General features: G+C 42.6%; 1 protein-coding gene, 1 long non-coding RNA gene and 2 other non-coding genes across 5 annotated transcripts in view; 3 read left to right on the top strand and 1 right to left on the bottom strand.

Annotated features, from left to right (window-relative positions):
* LOC137863239 (uncharacterized) overlaps positions 1–2,690 on the top strand; it is a 7,111-nt gene extending 4,421 nt beyond the window's left edge. For both annotated transcript variants that reach the window (XR_011100766.1, XR_011100765.1), the window contains exon 3: positions 2,084–2,690. This is a non-coding gene — a long non-coding RNA (uncharacterized lncRNA). The remainder of the gene's footprint in view (positions 1–2,083) is intronic.
* On the top strand, positions 178–251 carry TRNAI-AAU (transfer RNA isoleucine (anticodon AAU)). The gene has a single exon. It is a non-coding gene; the product is annotated as a tRNA-Ile (tRNA).
* Positions 483–554, top strand: TRNAD-GUC (transfer RNA aspartic acid (anticodon GUC)). The gene has a single exon. It is a non-coding gene; the product is annotated as a tRNA-Asp (tRNA).
* Positions 959–9,677, bottom strand: CPOX (coproporphyrinogen oxidase). Its single transcript, XM_068696098.1, has 7 exons — positions 9,209–9,677; positions 8,940–9,086; positions 8,434–8,544; positions 7,401–7,542; positions 5,219–5,437; positions 3,343–3,447; positions 959–1,507 (listed from the first exon to the last, which is right to left on the bottom strand). Exons 1-7 carry the CDS (start codon positions 9,660–9,662, stop codon positions 1,420–1,422), a joined length of 1,266 nt encoding a protein of 421 aa, XP_068552199.1. The 5' UTR covers positions 9,663–9,677; the 3' UTR covers positions 959–1,419.
* Between the last annotated feature and the right edge of the window lie 11,931 nt (positions 9,678–21,608).

Below are 21,608 nucleotides of genomic sequence, written 5' to 3'. Positions count from 1 at the left end.
CCCGGAGCACTGCCCGCACTGTGCCCGGCCGTGCCTGGGACGCTGCCAGGGGCCCCTGCAGACAAAAGCGGGGTCCCTACACCTTCCTTTTAGCCGCTTGCAGCCCCGCAGCTGCGGCCGTGCTCCCGCGGGTGTGCAGCCTGAGGGGCGGCGCGGGGCGCGGCGGGCGCTGAGGCGGGCCGGTTAGCTCAGTTGGTTAGAGCGTGGTGCTAATAACGCCAAGGTCGCGGGTTCGATCCCCGTACGGGCCAGATCCATTTTGGTGCCTGGGGGGGGAAATGCCCGGCTTTTGCCGCGCCTCGCCAGCCGCTGAATTCCCGGTTAACTCCCGGTTAGTCGCCCCGCAGCGCGGGGGCACGCGTTATGCGGCGGGAGCCCTGCAGCAAAGCGCCTCTGGGCGGGGCGCTGCGGGGGCCATCGCGCGGCGTCACGCGGGGGTGACGTCAGAGAAGGCGCGGGCCGGCCGCGTGTCCTGCACGCGCTCCTCGTTAGTATAGTGGTGAGTATCCCCGCCTGTCACGCGGGAGACCGGGGTTCGATTCCCCGACGGGGAGACGGCGATCGCCTTTTTCTTTCTGTGTCCCCAGAACGGTTCGTGCCCGTGGGAGGGCGATCAGAGCAGCCTGGGTATTGTAGGGGAAGCCCAGGGCAGCACTCAGCAGCTTCCTGGCCTGTCCCAGCCCACCCTGACAAGAGGCAGAGGGGAGGCGCTGTTGCAGCTGGTCACTGCTGAGAGTTAAGGAGAGAAGCATTGGACAGCTTCTCCTTAAAGCTGACAGCCAGCTCTCACCCCACACCAGGCACAACCAGGACCCCAACCCAGAATCGCTCTTTCACTGGTCAGTCAAGTCAAAGGCACAGAGGCACATCTCACAACACTTGCTCCCCCCCCCCCCACAAATAAAACAGTGTCAAAATACACATCTTTTTCACAAGGTGAAGAAGGCAGACATTCAGGTTTAAAATCATAACAAATATTATTCTTTATTATTTTAAATTTATTCCTTTAAAAAAGTATTTCTAGAATCATCCCAATATTATCCTATAGTGAGCTGTGCCGTGTAGGCATACATAATGCTTTCATTCCACTGGGGGAACATTTCATAGTAGTTTAACATTTTGCAGTCAAACAAATCTGTTGAGGAAGTTCCTAAGCATGCAGGCTAGCCCTGGGAGGGTATCACCAGTCCTTCACAAGGCAACATCAACAGCGGATGACATCAGCTGATCACTCTTAAATAATGAGTTCACATACTTGCAAGTTACAACAAGTCTACAACATCATTAAGGCACCATTTAAGAGTATAAATAGGTATACTAAAATGCCATGCAGCAGCACTTCAAATGAGCTGATTCGCAGGCATTCTTGTTCTTTCATAATGGCTCAGTATAAGCAATCCATCTTCTTCACGATCCACGTCAGTGCACCCAGTCCTTGGGATTGCGGAGAACCTCCAGGATTTCTGCTTCCCTTGAGCTCTCCGGAGGGGTGTGCATGTATTCCCACCTGCAGGGAGAGGGGAAATGCTCTCAGACTGCCCAGCTGCCTTTTCTGAGGGTGCTACATGCACAGTTGATAGTCTCACATCACGTGACATATAAATCATTAAGTTCATTAAAGACAGGTAATGCAAAGATACAGCAGAAATGTTAGCTTAGTCTTTTTTTTCCAATCTTCTGAAAAGACAGGAAAAAAATAACCAAAAAAACGAGAAATGCCTCCTACATGCAGGTTTATCTCCAAACTGTTTAACAGTCTCATGCCACACTTGTATCATGAGACAATAGGTCAAAAAGAAACCCCAACAAAAGACAGTGAGGACATGAGGCCTGAGGGAAATTGCCAGTTTCACATTCTTTCACTTGACCCTGATGCAATGTTTTCAGCTGTCCATGATGGCAAGTTCTTCTAGAAGCTGGACTGGAAGCACTACCAGTCGTTGCTGAATCCTGGGCTTAAAAACCAAGGTGGTGAGAGACCGCCTTTTATTGAAAAGTCAACTAAAAAAGGCATGGCAGGAAGAAAAGTGTCAGCAGTCATAAAGTGATGGGTACAACCTGTTTCCATTTCCTTCCCCTCTAGGAAGGACCCCTTCATGCTGCGAAGTGAGCTATTTATGGTGGTGAAAACAAGCAAAATCAGACCATTGCAGCCATGAAATCAAGAGGTAGGACTGTGATACAACAGCAGGTTGGGGACACATCTGGTGTTGGCAGTAGGGTGAGAATAGGACAGCCCTCACAGTTAAAGGGTAGCAAGCGACAGCTAGCTTTGCTAGGGGAAGGAGGTCACTAATTTCATGATACGGATTTGTGCAATCGGCATATCTAAAGTCAACCTAAAAAGTAAAAAAAGTAAATAGTAAATGACAGAGTTAGTTGATGCTATGAGATTAAGTGAGATAATTTAAAACAAAAAGGTAGTTGAAAAACACTAACATTAAGCCAAACAACTGAACAATAACGTGGTAGGTGTAATTCAATGTTGATTAATCTAAAGTAGTGCACAGAGAGGAAAAGTTACCCACACATTGAGAGACTCATTTAACTTCTGTTGCCCAGACAAGATCTTGGCATTGTAACAGTTCTATGAAAAAGCCTGCTCCAAATCAGCAAATAGCGTATTAGGATTATGAAAAGAGTAATGAATAAAGACAACATTATGCCACCGTATGAGTCAGCAGCACACCTGCATCTTAAATATAAGTATGTAGCTTCTGTTGTCTGAGCCTTATTCCCAGATCAGCAGGGACAAAGAAAACTTAAGCCTGAAGTGGTAAATGCGTTGAAAGGTGTGGAACAGCTGCTGTACAAAGACTAAGAAGAGGAACACTTGTCAGCCTGGAAAACAGACAATGAACAATATAAGTCTGTGAAATAAGAACTGTTGTGAAGAAAAACAGATTTTTTCTTGGAAGAAAATCTGTTTATTCACTGAGAAGTCAAATGAAGCCATCAGGTGCAAGTAGAAAACAAAGCTCTTTTTCATACAGTGCACAAACCATGGAACTCCTTGCCACAGGCTTGTAAGGTATTGCCAGAATTTCACACGGTTTCAAAGAGCTACTAAATAAATACCTGTTGAAAGATTTTCCTATTCCCTCTATGGGTACTAAACATTTAAAATGACCTTTTTTTTTTTTGTCAGAAGATATCCAGGCCACACATTAGCAGAAAATGGGTGAGTGTAGCAGAGCAGAGAAGCATCTGTATGTAATTGGCTAGTGTGAACCAACCGCTGTTAAGAGACTGGACATCACAACAGACCTTTGATTTAATCCTTCGAAGTATTTCAGTGAGAACAATGCCTACCTGCAACTCCATACACAGCTATGCCCTTACCTTGCAGTCAGTGGCAGAGACATAAGAATGCTTTCAATCCTTGATCCTGGTGTTAGGAGGCCAAACTTTGTACCTCTGTCATAAACCAAGTTGAACTCCACATACCTATGGGTAGTGAAGATACAACAGAAAAACAAATTTATAATCACAAGTTGCTTGTGCCTTCTTCAGCTAGCAGATGTCAAACAAAAACAGCCTTTCTGCTGTGTTGGGTGTCAAATGAACCCTGTTTTGGGGCTGTCTCTAGCATCTTCTGCATGGAAATGAAAATAAAACCTTGCTACTGCACAAAGCATAGGAAGTAAGGCCTTAGCTAACAGATGAGTGGACAAGCTATGCAGAGAGTATCGTGCATGGTGCTGTACGACCTTATTTCTCCCAGGACTCCACCCTGCTAGCAAGCTCGACACCAGGTTTAGCTTGGTTACACTAGTCCTTTCATGTGGTGGTATCAAGACAAGAGGAGCCTTAAAGGAGCTGGAAGCGACCATATACATGTAAAAAACTCCTCTATGCTGTCCTCCATGCTGCAGGTCCTTCTGAAGGATGCATCAGCAGCACGGTCAGAAAAAGATTTTCCTGTTTCTTGAGGAGGTATGGAAAGCAGCAAAGTCAGACAGCTTCAAAATGCTGGCTGGGACTTGTTAGTCCCAGAACAGAAATTTTTCTGCCCTTGGCATGCAGACAGAGCAGTGACAATTCTGTAGGGTTTATATTAACAACCAGTATGGAGGTATTAATACTTAGCAGAGAAACAGAAAGGAAGGAGCTCTTTCTTACTGGCAGAAACAAGAGCTTTGCCTAGTTCAACCTGCAACAGGTCCAGAGCAACAGGCAGCCTGAGCCAGTCCTAGCTGCAGCTTAAAGAAGCTATTCCTTCTTGTAACATTACCAGGCTTGCTAAATCCCATCTACAGAATGGATCCCAAGAGTCCAGCACTCCCAGGAACAGTTCTAGCCTATTAAGCACGTATGCTTATTTGACTAACTGCCGCAGGCCAGTGATCTAAACTTGAATGCTTATGTCCTCTCCATGCCACTTTCACAGGTTTATTTGCAGAAAAAAAAAAAGCAAGATTCCTCATTTTTGCACAGAGCACGTGTATTCTCATTTCTCCACCTGCTTAGACAATCACAGGACAGAGACCTGTGTATGTACCAATGTACTTACGCTTTTGCAGCATTAACAATCATTCAGAGTAATAAGCATCTTCAAGTGTCTACATTAAAGACTTTGGACCATTCCAGAAAAATAAAACCTCCGTTTATGTTTATTCCTTCACAAAGAGTTTGCAGCATACTTACTTCAATGCCAAGAAAAATATCAGATCAAATAAATATGTAAGAAACTGAAAACACTCTTGGGTACAAATATTTGTTGACTTGCTGGAGTTTAGCTTCGTTATTGAATAGTATGCATGACTCCTTCACCCTTATGCTCCTTGTGACAGGGCAGTCCTATATCCCATATCACTGGAATGCAGGAGAAGGCGGGATTCAGGACACATGCACCTCTGCTTGTACAGAGCTTCTCTTTTTCTTTTTTTTCCTTGAAGGTGTCAGAGAAACTGTAGCATTTTATATCGGTTGCTTGTGCTGCTGCATATGGGAGGGTTGGGGATGCATACAAGGGTGTGCTGGTACCTTCTGCAACCTCCCTGGCAACCCAGCACTGGATATCAAAAATAGTTCTGTACACGGAAGTGTTGCAACCCTCTGGCAAGCTTTTGAGCACTTGTGCAAACTTAACCTACACTGTGATAGAATGTAAAATAAACTTCAGGACATAAACCCCACAACCACGAAGAACTAGCGCATTTTATTCTCACCAGTCTCATCCACCTCCCAGGTATTCTTTTGCTCCTTCAGTACTCACCGTCCTCTCCGAAGCTGCTGCCATTGCTTCTCCTCTGGTGTGAAGGCGTCATGGCAGTGCTTCTTCACAATGGGAATGTAACAAGGCACAATGGCTTTGGCACAGCTCTGCACAAACTGAAAAACTTCCTCCTTGGAAGGAGAGTCCAAATCATCGAAGAATATGCCTCCAATCCCTCTTCGCTCACCACGGTGCTTGATAAAGAAGTAGTCATCACACCTGGAAGGGGCAGCAGACAATTAATGATATGGCCCACGATATTAAAAGAAACAAACACTACTCCGAACAGCTACACGGCACAGGATGGCACTGGTGAAATAGCAACAAAAAGTCAATTCCTACAGTGCTGGCTGCACCACTGTTTCACTGCCTGCTGAGAGCAGGACTGTACAACACCACACAGAACGCACTCCTGCATTCAAACACAGTAAAAGCTCCAATTAAATCATCCCTGAAAAGCTACGTATCACTGGACAGTCACTGAACATGGAACATTCAAAAACCGTGGCGAATGTTTCCATATGGAGTGATCCAATCCACGTTCTCTACCTATGAGAAGGGACACTTGATGTCAAAACTTCACCCTCGGAGCTCTTTCTAGGTTTCATTCACAGGGTTACATGCAGATCCCAGATTATTTGCACAGCTTTCAGGCAGACGTGAAATAAACTTGAAAGAGGATCTCTTTACTCTTTTTGCCATTCTTGTGAACAAAAATATATATATATGTATATATTTTCTACATCAGAACTAAAAGAATTGGTAAACCCAAGACTGGATAAGAAAGCTGCTGTCACTTAAGAGGACAGGAAAAAAAAAGAGAGTGAGGCAGCGTTCTTTGGAAAAAGACATTGTAATGGTTAAATGTAGAAGATGAAGTCATTCTAGCAGTGGCTGTTCACAGCTCATTTTCAAGTTTATGGAAGAATAAGTGCAGTTTATCCTACAATGAGGTGGGAATTAATCTATTTTGTATTTACTGGAGTGCGTAGGTATGCAATTACTATAAATCACCTGATTCATTGTATCCACACCCAACTTACAGTTGCATGCTTGGGCAACCATGCCCTGCAAGCCTTCACATGGGGTAGAAATGGAAGCAGAAACCACCAACAGCAAGGGGATCATGCCTGCCTTCAAGACTAGCATGCCATACATGTGTCCATCCACAATCACTGTTACCAAAGTTTTAAAGCTGTATCAGGAAGGCAGCATGGTAAACATAAGAGCTTTCCTGTTTGAGAGGAGTGGAACAAGGGTGACACAGAGGAGATTCACGCTACTCCATCATTGAGAACCACATGCCCCTACACAGCTGCTGTTCACAGCAAACACTTATGCTGGAATTAGGAACAGCGTCTTTGTCTACAGGGTACAATTAGTCTAGTTGCCCTCAGACTAAGAACAGATGTCTGTCTCTCTGATCCCCTGCCTCTGGCATTGCTAGCCTACTTTCCCTGCACACAACCTGACCATTAAGGCAGGCACTCTGAACCAGCACACAAAAAGATTCCGTAGAGAACCAGACTGTAGTCTTAAGGTTTTAAGACGTGCTTCTCTACACTAAGAGGCTCACACCCAAGCTGCAACACCCACTTTATCTCCTGTCCTCAGACAAAATGTGGTAGCTTACAAAAGGCTAACCCTCCCTTCTGGATACCATAGCTTGTAGCAGATAGGATTATCAGACACAAAGCAGCAAGCCCCCACTGAGTAGCAAAGGATCCCATCAACTGCATCTCTCAGCTCAAGAACATTCAAAATTCACATCTTTAGAGAATATGCTGTTAAACACTCTGTGAATGTGTCACTTGAAACAAAACTGCAGCTCCATCAAAATTATGAAGCTTCTACATTAAAAAGAGAAGCTTCTTTACCTACCTGGCCAAAAAAAAAAAAAAAAAAAAAAGGAATGAAGGACATGTTGAAGGCAGAATAACTGGAATGGAGTTTTCAAAACTGCAGCAATGGCCAAACAGTATCTCTCGGGCCTCCATAAATAGCAGACTGCTTTAGACTACATTTTATCCCAATACACATCTCTTGATTTTCTTTAGGGCCTGCTGATACTTATCAAAAGGCAGAACAGAACATAGTTTTCCTAGAACACACTTAACTGACAGTTTCCAACACCATCTTCTGCTCCCACAACAGGGATCCAAGCACATCACTCCCCACATACCATTTCTTGTACTTTGGATACAGCTTCGGATCATGCTTGTCACAAGCTTCCTTCAGAGTCTTGTGAAAATGTACAGCATCTTCTTCGTTCAAGTAAGTTGGAGTGAGGTCAGTTCCACCACCAAACCACCACTGTTTAGTGCCTATAGAAGGGCAAACAACATTTTTTCTATTTTTTTAAAAACTGTCAAACAGAAATACATTGCTAGTGGTTCACCAACAACTACTTGAACAATACAAAATAAAATCATTATTCAATGGTATCCCTAAACAATCATGACAAATTTGAGTTCAAGGTAATTCAACAAACAGGAAAACATGGAACAAATTTCACAGCAGTGAGAACTATTTGTTGGATATTTTGGACATGTTACTCTACCAGATGCCACGGAGTATCAGTTTCACAAAATGAGCTGTCAGTTCCTATTGTCATAGTTACACCTTATACAAGACAAGGAAACTGAAACTTCATGGATACTTCAAGTATCTAGAAACATTACTGCATGCCAAAGAAAGGAAACATCATTAATAATTCCAGGGTAACTAATTGGTTAGAAATTATCTTTAATACTCTGTCAATATAATCCAAAGAAAAATCTCCCTAAGCTTTGACGTACAAATGGCCTCTTGGCGCTAAAGCACCTAGCTTTGAAGCCTGCCTTTGACAGTAGCATGTTGCAGAAACTCGGGGTAAAAAACTAACACAGAGAGTGATGTTTCTGACAGTATGTCCTTCCAGCTTCTGAGACAACGGTTGCATAGCCTGACCAGAATGCTTATCAGTCCTTCAGGCCTTTCTCCTATTAAATTCTACAGTTGCTTCTTTCAATGTTTTACATATATTTATGGCCTCTTGCACATTAACATAACTCTGAAACCCCAGAGATTAAGAAATGTGGTACTACACAACCTGTTATTGGCATACCTGGGAAGAAAACTGGATTGGTTCTTAACCTCAAACCCTAGCTATGCACTCCCACTTTCCTCATGCAGAGTCACACATCATACGTGTTACAATGGCTGATAATTCTTACCATCTGCTTCCTCAATTTCAAAGTATCTGTAGTTGAAGTGCATAGTTGGAACGTGAGGATTCTTTGGATGGATAACAGAGCTTACACCCATGGCACAGAAAGGCAGTTTTCCTAGGTAAAAAGATGCACAGAAAAAAAGAAGTCTTCAGCTTGTCAAATAACTTCATTTATTATAATGTAAGGAACATCACTATTTATACTTAGTTTCCAAGTTATTGGTCCACTACAAGACAATCTATTGTGTTGGGTAGCAATAATTATTAATTAAATTTACTTCTCGTCCACAATTTTTATGCACCTAAGTACCTTTTCTACACTTGTCCAAAAAACGCAACAAAAAGGTAACATTAGAGCATCCTTTAGATGATGACGACTGAAAACACAAGGCACTGCTCCAGCTTTCCACCACCCCGGCCTCAGAACTACCTTTGCTACAGGAATGCCATCGACGCCAGGGCCCAGCTTTGCCTTCCCACCGCCCGCAGAGGCAACCTCGGGCCCCTTACCGTCCGCGGAGGCCTTGAGAGTCTTGCCCCTGCTCCTCATCTGCCGCGCCGCCTCCTCGGAGAGCTGCCCGAACACCACGGACACGTTGACGCCCGCCTTCTCGAAGACGTCTCCGTCCTGCAGCACGCAGCTGATGCCGCCGCCGCCTGCCAAGGCCAGCACCGCGCCGACGGTCACCGAGGGCCGGGAGCGCCCCGCCGGGGCCGCAGCCCCCCCCCCACACACACACCCGGCCGCCCCCCGGGGGGCTGCTCCCGTCCCCCCGCACCTTCCTTCCTCTCCCAGGTGTCCACGGCGAAGGCGGCGCCGGGGTCCACGGCCGCCAGGGCGCGGCACACCTCAGCCTGCGTCTCCATGATGAGCAGCTCCATGCGGCTCCGCAGCTCCCGCCGCCGCCGCCGCAGCTCCCGCAGCCCGCTGACGGGCGGCGCCATGAACCGCCGCCGCAGCCGCTCCTCCTCCTCGTCCTCCTCCTCCTCACCCGCCGCCATGGCTGCTCGCCGCCGCCACAGCCCCAGCCCCAAGCCCAGCCCGCCCAGCGCCCCCGCCAGCGCCCAACGCGGCCCGCCCCGGGTGGCCGGGACCCCCGGCGGCGGCGCCGAGCCCAGCGCCCGGCGGGCCAGGGCGGGCGGAGCCCGGGCAGCGCGGGCGGCCCCGCGGAGCAGCTGCGCCGCCGCCGCCATGACCGGCACCTGAGGCGCACTGGCGGGGCGGGGCGGCATGGCGGGCGGGGCAGGGCCCGCCGCTTGTCACACTGCGCTTATCAGGCGGTGAGGAGGGTACAGACAGCGCAGGAGGGGCGAGGTGGCATCAGTACGCCGCATTCAAGCCTTACAGCTTGGTTCGTACAAAGCAGCGAGCTCTCGTCCTTCCTCACGTTGTCCTTCCTCACATAAAACATTCCTGCGAGTTAGGATCGAATAACCTAGTTTCATCGCTGCAGCTGCTTCGAGGCTGTGGAGTAGCTTGTGAGTCAGGGCCCGAGCAGGTTCAGGCACGGCTGGAGCAGGTGTGCAGCTGCATCATTTTCTTCAAGTGCCCTGCATTGGAGCTGCTCAGCTGTGTGTGACACGGCTCGTTTTCATGCTCACACAGCCGAGTCTCTTAGCACCGGTGTGTGGGACTGCCAGTGTAGAGCAATGGGACAGTTTCCCACAGATTTCACAAGGCACACGCTTACACTTTCTTATTTCTCTCTGAAGGTGAAGCACTGTTTGGTATTTTGTTTTCGTTTTTACTAATAAGAGTAGTAAGGAGTCAACACTGATTCAGATGTTGAAAGGTACTACGCACCACCAGTTTACAGTTCAGTTTGATTTTCTCACTACTGATGTTGTCACCAGATCTGTTAAACTGATTTTCTCTTTTCTCAGCTGCCTTGAAGTCAGCTGTATCTGCTGTAAGACAGTACAACGAAGGACTACTGCAATGACCAAAAACTTTAGCAAACAAGTAAAGCTATGTTTTTCCTCAAGCAAACATGTAAGTGACAGTGCAGCCATGGGTGATGGTACTGTGCTGAACTGAGCTATGAGAGTTTTCTTTCAAATCAAGCAGCAGATTTACTAACATTGTTAAAATTAAGTTTATTACTTTTTAATAAGTAATGATATTTATTAAAACTGTCATCAGTTAAAGATTCGTGTCACAGTTACACTGAGAATAATAACAATTACCTCAAAAGCCTAACCTGCAAGGTTTGTACTTGGTATGGGACAGTTCTGGAAACAGGCCGCTGCTGGTATTTCAGGACTGTTTTACACCAGTATTATCCAAGACGAAGGTAGGGAGTCTTGTCCCTAGTATGGATCGGTGCTTCCTTACCTAGTTGTTTCCACTGTGTATGTGTGTGGGGGGAAGCTTCTATGTAAAGTGATAACAGCTTAGGCAGTTCCATCATTTCTGATCTGATTCTGGTCTTTGGCAGCAGAGGTTGCTGTGAAGCTGCTGTAGCTCTGCAAGTAAAAAGGGAAGGAGACCTCAGAGCTGGACAATCTCCTCTACCATCAGCTGTGCAGGATGGGATCTTTCTGAGGTGCCTGGTTGAGCCAGGAGACCTTAACCACTGGCAAAAGGAATGAGGGAAGTGTCCTTTGTTTGCAGGAGAGATCTGAAGCTGAAGGAGAAGGGCACTGCCATGTTACGAACTGTGGTAAGCCTGCTTAATTCAGCTGCACTAAGCAGCTCTTTGTACAGTTCTTTATCCAGGGAGGGCTGTGATAGCTTACTTTCATTTTGAATTGCATCCAGTGTATTTACTTAAACATTTTCATGATAAACAGTGTTCATTATGTCTGCTTCCACACTGTTTATTGTGGTAAAGCTCTGCTCTTTTAGTGGGATTCTTAGACGCTACTATAATGGAAAAAAAAATAAATAAATGCTGATACCAGAAGACATGTAAAATTCATTCAAACTGATGAGAATTTCACAGAATCACACAATGGCTGAAATTGGAAGGGACCTCCACAGATCATGTAGTCCAGTTCCCCTGCTCAAGTAGGGTCACCCACAGCATGTTACGCAGGATTGCGTCCAGACAGGTTTTGAATATCTCCAAAGAAGGAGACTCCATGACTTTCTCTGGGCAGCCTGTTCCAGTGCTGTCACCCAAACCACAAAGAAGTTCTTCCTTAAATGGCGATGAAACCTCCTGTGGTACAATGTATACCCATTATCCTTGTCCTAACACTGGCCACTACTGGGGAGAGTTTGTCCCCGTGCTATTTACGTTGTCCCCTCAGGTATTTGTAGAGGTTGATAAGATCCCCTCTCAATCTCCTCTTTTCTAGGTTAAACAGTCCCACTATTGTTCACTTTTTTTTTTTTTTTTTTACTAAAAATTTCACTTTTTTGTGTTGTAGGTTGAGTACAAACTTTGATAACATCTGGTAATTCAGGCTGGACAGGACCTCTGGAAGTCTTTAGTCCAGCTCCAGGGGCTTATGACTCCCCAGATGGTTAAGGTTACTCAGGGCCTCCTTATCCATCTGCATTTGGAAAACCACCAAGGTGGGGGTTCCACATTATACCTGGGTCTTGCCCCAACACTGCACTTCTCTCATGAGGAAGATTTTTTTCCTCATATCTAGTGAGAATTTCTTTTGTTGCAATAACATTGTCCAGTCAGCATTGTCTGGGAAGAAAAAAAAGGCACTCTGAGCTTGGATCAAAGACAAAAAGAAAACCTGAAATTGGTTCTTCCATTTGCTTAATTAAAAATTGAATCTGCAGAAATATACCTTACCCTTTTATAGTGGGATAGGTGAAATTCTGAGGTATCGACTTCCCAATGAGGTCATTGTGTCAGCTTTAAAAGACTGAAATTCTACATGGCAAGATGACTGTGAATATTGTGTTATTTAGTTATTGTGTCATCCATTTTGATGCTTTTCATACACAAACGTAATGTGGTACTGCAGATCTTGTGGGGTTTTGTTTTCAGAGAGAGTGACACTATTTAGAGTAGCCAAAATCTCTACTGGTGCAAACCAGTACGATTCTAGAGAAGGCTATAAGTCTGCAGACTTGGAGAGTTGAAGAACTGGACTCAACTACATTTTTATTCTTTTCCAGAGACAGACTATTGCTATTTTTTTTTTTATTATTATTTATTTATGTATTTATTTATTTAACACCTGTGCTTTAAAAAGAGCTCTGAAGTTTTTCTGCTGCATGCATTTAGGTGCTGTGTTGTTTTTCTTCTCTACAAGAATTTATGCACAAATAGAGTATTAACAAAAGACCATGAGACACTAAATGGTCTGATAGCAAAGCATTATCAGGTCTGATTCAGACTGAGACTGACATAATGTATTCATTGAGGCTGTTTGATATCTTTATTTTGAGCACTGAATTAATGCAGTTGCTTATGATAAAAATGGAAGATTTTTTTTTTTTTGAGAACAGAAAAAATTCCTTTCAGTTTGTCATTTCTGTTGCTTCTAAAGCTAAAGGAGCCAGTCTCATCCAGCTTAGTGTATTACCCCGAGCTTTTATTGTGACTTCTAAGTGCTGATGTGAACTTCAAAATTGAAAAAGTACTCTTGTTTAACAGAGGTCAGCTTAAAGGTCTTGCATGACGGAATAAGCTGAATAAAGTTATTTTTTTCTGTATGCGTCAGAAAGAGAAGTAAAAACTGTGGGGATTGAGCTGAAACAGTAGGTGATACAAAGCCTGTAAAAGAAAGATGATAACCTTTCCTTCTGTATCTATGATCTCAGTAATTTGTCTGTGTGGTAGATTCATGCTAACTTTCCCCTTTCCCTTCCCTTCCCTTCCCTTCCCTTCCCTTCCCTTCCCTTCCCTTCCCTTCCCTTCCCTTCCCTTCCCTTCCCTTCCCTTCCCTTCCCTTCCCTTCCCTTCCCTTCCCTTCCCTTCCCTTCCCTTCCCTTCCCTTCCCTTCCCTTCCCTTCCCTTCCCTTCCCTTCCCTTCCCTTCCCTTCCCTTCCCTTCCCTTCCCTTCCCTTCCCTTCCCTTCCCTTCCCTTCCCCCTTGAGTTCAGTAAGGCCATTGATTTTAAGGGTGTCAGAGAGCACTAATCATGTGAAATAATACATTTCTGCTTCTCCCAAGAACGCATTTACTCTTAACCTTTTGCAGAAAGCATGCATGAATCATGCAGAGTCATAATGGAGGTACCTTAATTTTTTATGGTAAAAGTGAGTGGCTTGAGAAACTTCTGAACTTCTGTTCATTTAGAAAAAAAGAGATAAGGTCATCCACTGAAGAACGCCCAGAAACAGCCAGCAGAAAGATACAGTCAGGTTCATGATTCACCCACTATCATTTAGTCCCCAGAGTGTGGGCAAAACCTCACACTGTTGAATCAATTATCTCTGCATCTGCTAAAGTATTTGTAGTGAGACAGTAATGTAACAGAGCTATAACAGAAGCAGAGTGCCGCAGAAGTTCCCACGTGGTTTGTTTCTGTAAGGAGCTTGGGTGCAAACATGCCAGATCTCTAGGAGCTTTTGCCACCCCAAACATCACAGGAGGATAGATGATTAGAAGGAGAACCTCCAAGTCTGGAGAATGGGGAAGAATGAATGTGCTGAAAGGCTGTCAGAAGGAGAGTGCCTGCTGCCTATTTCTAGGGAGAAATTATAAAAGGGAAAGGCAAGAGGAAAGAGTGTGTCCCACGTGCTAAAATCTCTTTCCGTGACTGTGGTAACCTCAGAAGCTTGGGTTAAAAGATCTGAAGTGCTGTCTTCCTATCTTGTGTGTCTAAAACCTTTTGTGGTATAAAGCATGGTGTCAGGCTGAAAGCCATGAAATTAGGTTCTGGTTCATCTATTATCAACTGGACAAAATCGTATTTAGACCAGTAACTTTTCATAATTGTTCACATTCCTTTTGTACAGTTTGCTGAGGTTTTCAAGATTTTTACATCAGAGTCTTTCGTGGTCTGTGCTTGCTGATTATATCAATAGATCTCTCTTCTAAATCCTCATTCAACCTTCCTTGAGGATTTTCTGAAAATAAAAAATCATCTGTCAAGGAGTTCTATAGGACTGTAGGGCGTCTTTATAACCCAACTTCTCTTAGGTTCATTGATGGCTCCTCTCTGTTGAATATCTAAAGAGACAGTGAAATTCCTCTCCATGCCATCAGGCCTTCTTAAGGTATCTCTTCACCAGGATAGAGAATCCTAGCCTGCTGGTCCTTTTTATGGTGACCACTGTCACTGTATGCAAAGTATTTGTTGGGAACACATTACTTACCTGTGAAACGCGTGCATTTCTCAAATGAAACACTGTAGGTCTTCATCAATTTAGTGAATTTCTAAATTAACCCACTGGCTCAGAACTCTGAGAAACAAAGAACAGTTTTGTTGTTGTCTGTTTTTGAGTGTGCTTTGAAAAAGCCCATTAATAAGTGTCTTAACAAAACTCTGATTTTAGACTTACCAAAGAGGAATCACCACCAGCTGAATAACACATTTCACTTCCTTTGTTGCCAAATTTTTTTTAAGGTTTCATTTTACAGTGGTCTATACCTATGGACTGGGCAGTATTAATGAAGCACAAAAAATATTGCTAGTGACAAAGCTGGGGAGTGCAAAGGCACGTCTATAGGCAGGGATACTAGGGACTGAGTTACAGGAGAGAAGTGAAGGAGCCTGCACTATGGATGAATAGGTAGTGTACTTTGAGGTGAGAGTAGACAGCAAAGACAGAGCAGGAGCTTTTTGGGGCAGCTTGTGACAGTCTGGAAACCACTAATGTTTTTTAAAAGTTAGTTTTCCTAAGTGAGCTGAACTCCAGGTAAGCCCTGCTGGGTACGGTGTGGCTTGCACTGACCAAAATGGATTTGAGGAGCAGGCCAGCATACTGAAGGCCACAGAACTGATCTCTTACTGGTACTACTGTTTTCCAACAGCTTGACCTGCATGACCTCTAATCAAGAGATCTCAAAAATTCTGACAAGGTGTAGGGCTTTGTAGGGCAGCTGTGCCATCTCAGTATCAGACTTCCTTTCTTGTCTATTTATATAACTCAGCCTTTTTCCCGGAGCATGTTTTGTCATGAGTTCTGTGAGATTTCATTGTATTTTCAGCTTTTAAGTGAAACAAAGTGCCCCAGACAATAGTGGGTACAGTACTGTATTATCTTCCCCTTTTGGGTACTTCTTCAGTTTAATTCCTTCTTAAATGTAATAAAACCCAGAGCCCTGTCCTGATGCCTTCCCTCCCCCATTCTTGAAAGTCCCTAGCTAGGCTATCACATGCTTATCACCAGTTTTCCCCAAAGGCCTTTTTTAGTGTGAAAACACAGTACTTAGTGTTGTCATACCCAGTCTTCTTTTACGCAGAAGAGCGGTTTCTACTCGTGGAAAACCCCTGCAAAGTTTCCTCTCCAAAAAATGTTAAACCTTTTTTCTCTTCCAGATGTCCTCGTTTTCCTTTAATGTGAGATACCAACCAGTCACAGAAGCATTGTGCCTGCTTTCTTGAGAAACAGAATTTTTCCCCCTAAATTTTGTAATAAGAAGCACTTGGAAAAGTTCTCATGTTTTCACCTGTTTATAAAATGAAGTTGTAAGAGGATGGCTTTTATTTTTAAAACCAGGGTCCATGGGATATAGAGCCCTATCTGCCTTTCCTGCTTCTTAAGATAGACTGTCACTTAAGTTATAAGGTTGAGTAGCACGGTATCAAAATGCATTTAAAAAGTGGCCTTTAATCCATCCTTAGTGTTTTTACAGTGTGTTTCTTAAACAGTTAAGAGGCTACATCTATTTACTGAACTAAATAGAGAATATAGGCATAATTCACTTGTTGAATATTCGTTCACTTGCCTCACCATGGTATCACTGTGACCTGCTATCGTTGTGATCCATTTCTTAATTTATATTTAGGTACTGGATTTAAAGGAAGTGATATTAGATTTACAACAAGAAGTTTGCAGCAATATTAACCTATCCTAGAAATGTGCATCAGGTCTTGTGAGCTCGTGGAGCAGCAGTTGAATCATACAATATAACAGAAAAGAGAGTTTTTTACTGCTGCTATGGCATTTCTCTAGGTAATAGAAAATAGAAAAGGTTCTAGAAAATAGGCAAGGTTCTTAAGCTCTTGTAATTTTTAAGTCTACTAATTTCATGCAATCGGTGTTGTACATACTTTCTTTAGCTCTGTTATTTCAATTGCACTTTTGTAAAATACAAATAGCTTTTAAACATATCAACAGTGTTATATGCTTTGATATATTTTAATATGTTTCAACTTTTGCTTAAAACATATAATTTTGCTTTCTCATATAATTTTTTGATAAGTAATCCCTAAACTCAGATAACAAGTTACAGGTTGCATTCAAACAGTTTGATATGTTTGACTGACATTTTGGATCTTGCAAAATGCCTGAGCTAACATTTTTCCAGGCAATCCTGGAAGTACTGAGAAGTAAAGTCTAACATCTGTCATTCATTAGCTTGAGCAGTTTTGTTTCTTTTTTTTAAATATAAAACACTGGGCTTATTATACAAGGGAAATCTACTAGATCTCTGAGTACTTCATTCATTATTTATTAGGTTCAGAAAGTGTTAGACTGAATATATTTTTTTTTTTCTGAAAGTTTTCCCTGTAATTTGTGGCTATAGTGACTGCAAAAGATGTAACATGTTCTTTGGTTTGTTTCTGTATCTCCTTCTGTACCTCTAAATCCCACCAGAGGGTGGTAGGACAGATAGTGGTTCTACTGCTGGTGACCTGGTATTCAACATATGCCCCAGAGAGGTGTTAGGGAAGGAGTGTTCTCTTACAGTACCAGAAGCCAGAGTGCCTATTGAAACTGCCAGGCAGCAGACGTAAATCAAGGAAAAGCAAGTTGTTTTTCCATAGTCCAATGGAAACGAACAATGAGACTGAGGGTCTCAGGGTGTTACTGAGGCTATAAGTGGTCTCAGTAAAGGAACTGAATAAAATCATGGAACGGCTTTTAAATGCACAGATGTGAAACCAGCCTCCAACTCTCTCTGTCTCTGAACAGCAAGTTACCAGATCTCACTAGGGTATGTTAGAGGAAGAGTTGATCCTGTCCTATGTTGTTGTACTCTTTGCCAAAATACCCATTATTGGTCACTGTCAGAGAAAGGAGCTTGGCTTTTTACAGATTTGATTGATTCACTTTAGCTGTTCTTATGTTGTTGACCCCCTACATTTGTGAAACAGGAGCAAAAAGTAAGTCATGTCCTCAGCCACACCACAACCTGTTCTCACTTTGTTAATATGCAAGGTTAACGAGCATAAACACATCCGCTTGACTTAAACATGTTCTCTAGAGTAAGAGCAGGAGTGCATTAGATACAGGTATCTAGTTTTGTAATTTAATATTCTGATAATGGACTAATAGTCTGAGAAGCAAAAGTAAAACAGCATCAAGTTATTCTTAATTCTGCTGTAGCCTTATATGGTTGGTTTACAAATTTTTAGTAACAGCAAGAAAAATGCAAGCTTCTAGTTCAGCCTAATGCCAAGAATGTAATCCACAGTTTGTCCTTAATCCCTTGAGGATCATCTCCAATGTCTCCAATGCTTTTGGCAGGAATATTAAATTACAAAATCTAGGATACTTGCCAGAAACAGAGAAAAAAAAAAAAAAAGGTTCACAGTAAAAGCAGTGCCCCTCTTCTGTGTTTCTGGAGGAGAAAAATAACATGTCAGTATGAATCATTGATTTGAAAAAATTTTTTTGAAAGGGCAATTTCTCATAAATGTCTTAAGACAATCTATTCTATTTAGTTTGCAGTACTAAAATACTCATGGTCCAGTGTCTGGAGACAGTTCAAAGCGACTATCTTGTTAGTATATTGAGCTTTTCTTTTATGGAGTTGAAAGTAGTTAACTATCTCTTTTCCAACTCAGTCTGGAACCTGGGCCCCAGATTCTTACTTTTGTTTTATCTGTGTGTATTGGGAGAAACTCACAGAGCCTGGTGCATTTACTTCTGATTCGCTCTGATACAACCAAGGCCAGCAATCAAAGAGTGCTGGTTTTGTTAAAGTTACCATTAGAAGTTGTCAACTAAAATAAATCAGCTATATAAAATGTTTCAAGGAGAGGGGGTTGGAGAACTGTAAAGTCTTGTTGTGTATATGTGAAACCTTCTTTGAAGATTATGTGGAAATCTATGCTTGCTTTGTATGTCCAGGTGAAAATCCTGTTTGTCTTTGAAGGGTGAATCTGTAGTCATTTCTCATAATATTGTTATACTGGGATACTTTCATGGGTATAAATTCTCCATTAGAGAAAAGGACAGATTATAAACTGTTTACTTAGTTGATACTGGAAATTTTCTTCTTACATCAGACAAGTTTATTGACTCTTTTTCCTTCTTCCTCTCTTTCTGCTCTCTGTCCCACATATCTGTATTTCTTGGGCTTGTAGAGGAGTTTCTGATATTCTCATCCCTTCTAGGCAATACTGTTGTTACTTCTGCAAGACATAGAAATACCCATGATTTATTTAGTAATACATTTGATGCTATGATAATACAAACAAAACTAACATAGTTACTTAAAGCTGATGGCAGTATTTTATTGCCACAGAGTTTTAGCACTAATCCCCAAAAAATCTTTATAGAAGGTACTGTACTTTGCTGCTGCCTCCCAGCAGGTGCCATAACTTTAGGCACAAACATCACAGAAAAAGTCTTTTTTTTTTTTTTGGTCAAGAGTGGAGTGACTGAAAAACACTTCCCTCCTTCATATGATGTAGTTGTGCTTCTCTGCAGAGGCAGGAAAGGGTAGAGAGGGGGAAATTGCTTTCATGCTCATCTTTCTTGGCTTTTCCTGATCTGGGAGACATTTACGTTTGCCAGCTGGGACTTACCTGTGCCTGTATTGTGTTGCCTGCTAAGGATGATTGACATTTTTAGGATGCTTAAAAGACTCACTTATGCTGTTGTATATGCACTAGATTAGTCAGAAGACACATCATGTATCATGTATGCGTTTGCAGCTACAAACAGAAAGCTGGACACGTTCTCCACTTGTAACTCAAATTTTGATAAACCTTAACACAGAACAGCATTTATCTTGTTATCTTGATTTTGTTTGCAGATTCTTTAAGGTGAAAGGATTTGAAGGAGCACTGGAACTAGACAAAAGGTAACAGACATCAGTTGTGTGGAGGACCAATGTGCAATGCATATCTCTTCTGTGAAATGGACAGATACAGGCTCTGGTAGGCTTTTGGGTATAAATCTCATTAAATCCACTCACACACTTCTTTCAGAGGAAGATGGACATGTATTCAGGGAGATGTCACTGGCTTTGAAGACATTACTTAAATAAATTTAAGTTGTTTAAAAGCAACTTTTTAAGTTGTTTGCAACAAAACAATTACACTGTTTTCCAATCATAAGTTACTCTTCCTTATAGTTATAAAACACTAGTTACTTTCATCAAGCACAACCATAAGATACATTTTTCTTGTTAACCGTATACCTAATAACATAATTTTTCTGTTGAAGATCAACTTGACCTTTGATTAAAACAATACCTGAGGGTAGCTATTTAGTGTGTTAAGAAGTGGCAATGCAGTAACATTGGCAGAAATAAGAAAATTGAGGCTTCCCTTTTGTTAGTGTAAAAAATTTCTATGACTGAGTAACATCCCAGTCAGATAATTCCATAAAGCAGTTATTTTACTTGTGACCTGCATTCTTAAAACTTGGATGCTAAACTTAAAGTATATGAAGGCAAGTTCTACACATTTGCTGAAAGTGTATACTTTTCAAAGAATCTTTGGCAAGACATTTATACCCGCATGTAAACTCCAGTTCTTTAATTCTTATGTTTGCTGAGTACCTATGAAGGATTATTGACTACAGAGGACAGTCATTCTGTATCTTTAGGCCTGTGCTGCAAACAGCGTGGCATTGGCATTGTAATCTGAGCAATTAAAATGCATAAATAATTGAGTACATGGAATATCTCAGGCTAAAATAGACCCACTAAGCATCCTAAACAGTTAGCTTCACTGAAATCAGAAGCAAAGTACCCAGTATTCAAACAAGAAATGCTAGCGTATTGTCTGCATGATATATCCAAGTTAAAAATTGAAGAAAATCAAACCTTGGACTACAATCTGAGATAGGCTGAGTCCTAAATGAGAAGAAGGAAGGAAAGAATGATAAAATCCAATAACTGAATTCAAAGGCCCCAGTAGGTTTCAGACTCAGCATGGAAACATCCAGGGAGAGAGGAGCCCAAACTTGCTTTTGCAATAAAAAAATAAAGGGGCGAACCTTACAGAAGGAAAGGAGTGATGACAGAGCTGATTTGTTTGTGTTAAACTTGTCTTTCAGCCGAGCAGAAGACCTAGCTGGCTTTGGTGGAGTTCTGCCAAAATAGAACCACATTAGGCACAGAATAGGATTTCAGAACTTTAGTCTCATTGATGTACTTCATAGCCCTTGGGAAATTGTTTTAACCACCTGTTTCCCTTATGAAGCATCCCTATAATGGTATGGTATGATTTTTACTTTATGTTGTGTAGATTTGGTAAAGAACATTCCTTCCTAAAAACTTTCAGCATAGTCTTGCATTGCTTAGTGCTGACATGAAATAAAATATCAACAGTTCAGGACTCTCACTGCTTTTCTGGGGAGGGGGTGAGGAGGGGGGTATTCATGTTTACTGTTGTTTTATTATAATAGCCATGATAGTACATGGAATGCTTTAGTTCAGAAAAAAATGATCACTCAGTTATTTTTTTTATTAACATTCTTGGGGCATATCAGTCAGATCATACTAACTGTAAAACCTTAAGCGATGAGCAATGAACCCTATGGAGAACCTAGGTGAATCCTGCTTTGCATAGCATTCTGATGTGGAGAAGCATGACAAGCAACATTTTCAGAAGGTTTGCTGATGCTGTGACCTTCAACATCTGGGGGATTTGCAGTGTGCTACTCCCTAGTAAAACAGCTTAGTTTTCTGTTGGCAGATGATATGCCTTTAAAAAAGCAATGCCAACTGGAAATGCTGACCACAAGCCCTTAGAATTTGTTCACATCTTGAGTCTTAAAGGATGCTGAGGGCTTGCAGCCTTGGTTCTTTACTGCTGAGAGCTACTTCCCCTTGGGACTTTTTAAAGCTAGCATGAGTTTCAAGCTGAGTGTCCAAAAACGAGCTTTCTGGGGGCTCAGCCTATCTTCCTGCT

Source organism: Anas acuta, chromosome 1, assembly GCF_963932015.1.
Source record: "Anas acuta chromosome 1, bAnaAcu1.1, whole genome shotgun sequence".
Taxonomy (NCBI): domain Eukaryota; kingdom Metazoa; phylum Chordata; class Aves; order Anseriformes; family Anatidae; genus Anas; species Anas acuta.
The sequence above is the reverse complement of the archived record's forward strand: the minus strand, read 5'-3'. Positions and strand labels throughout refer to the sequence as shown.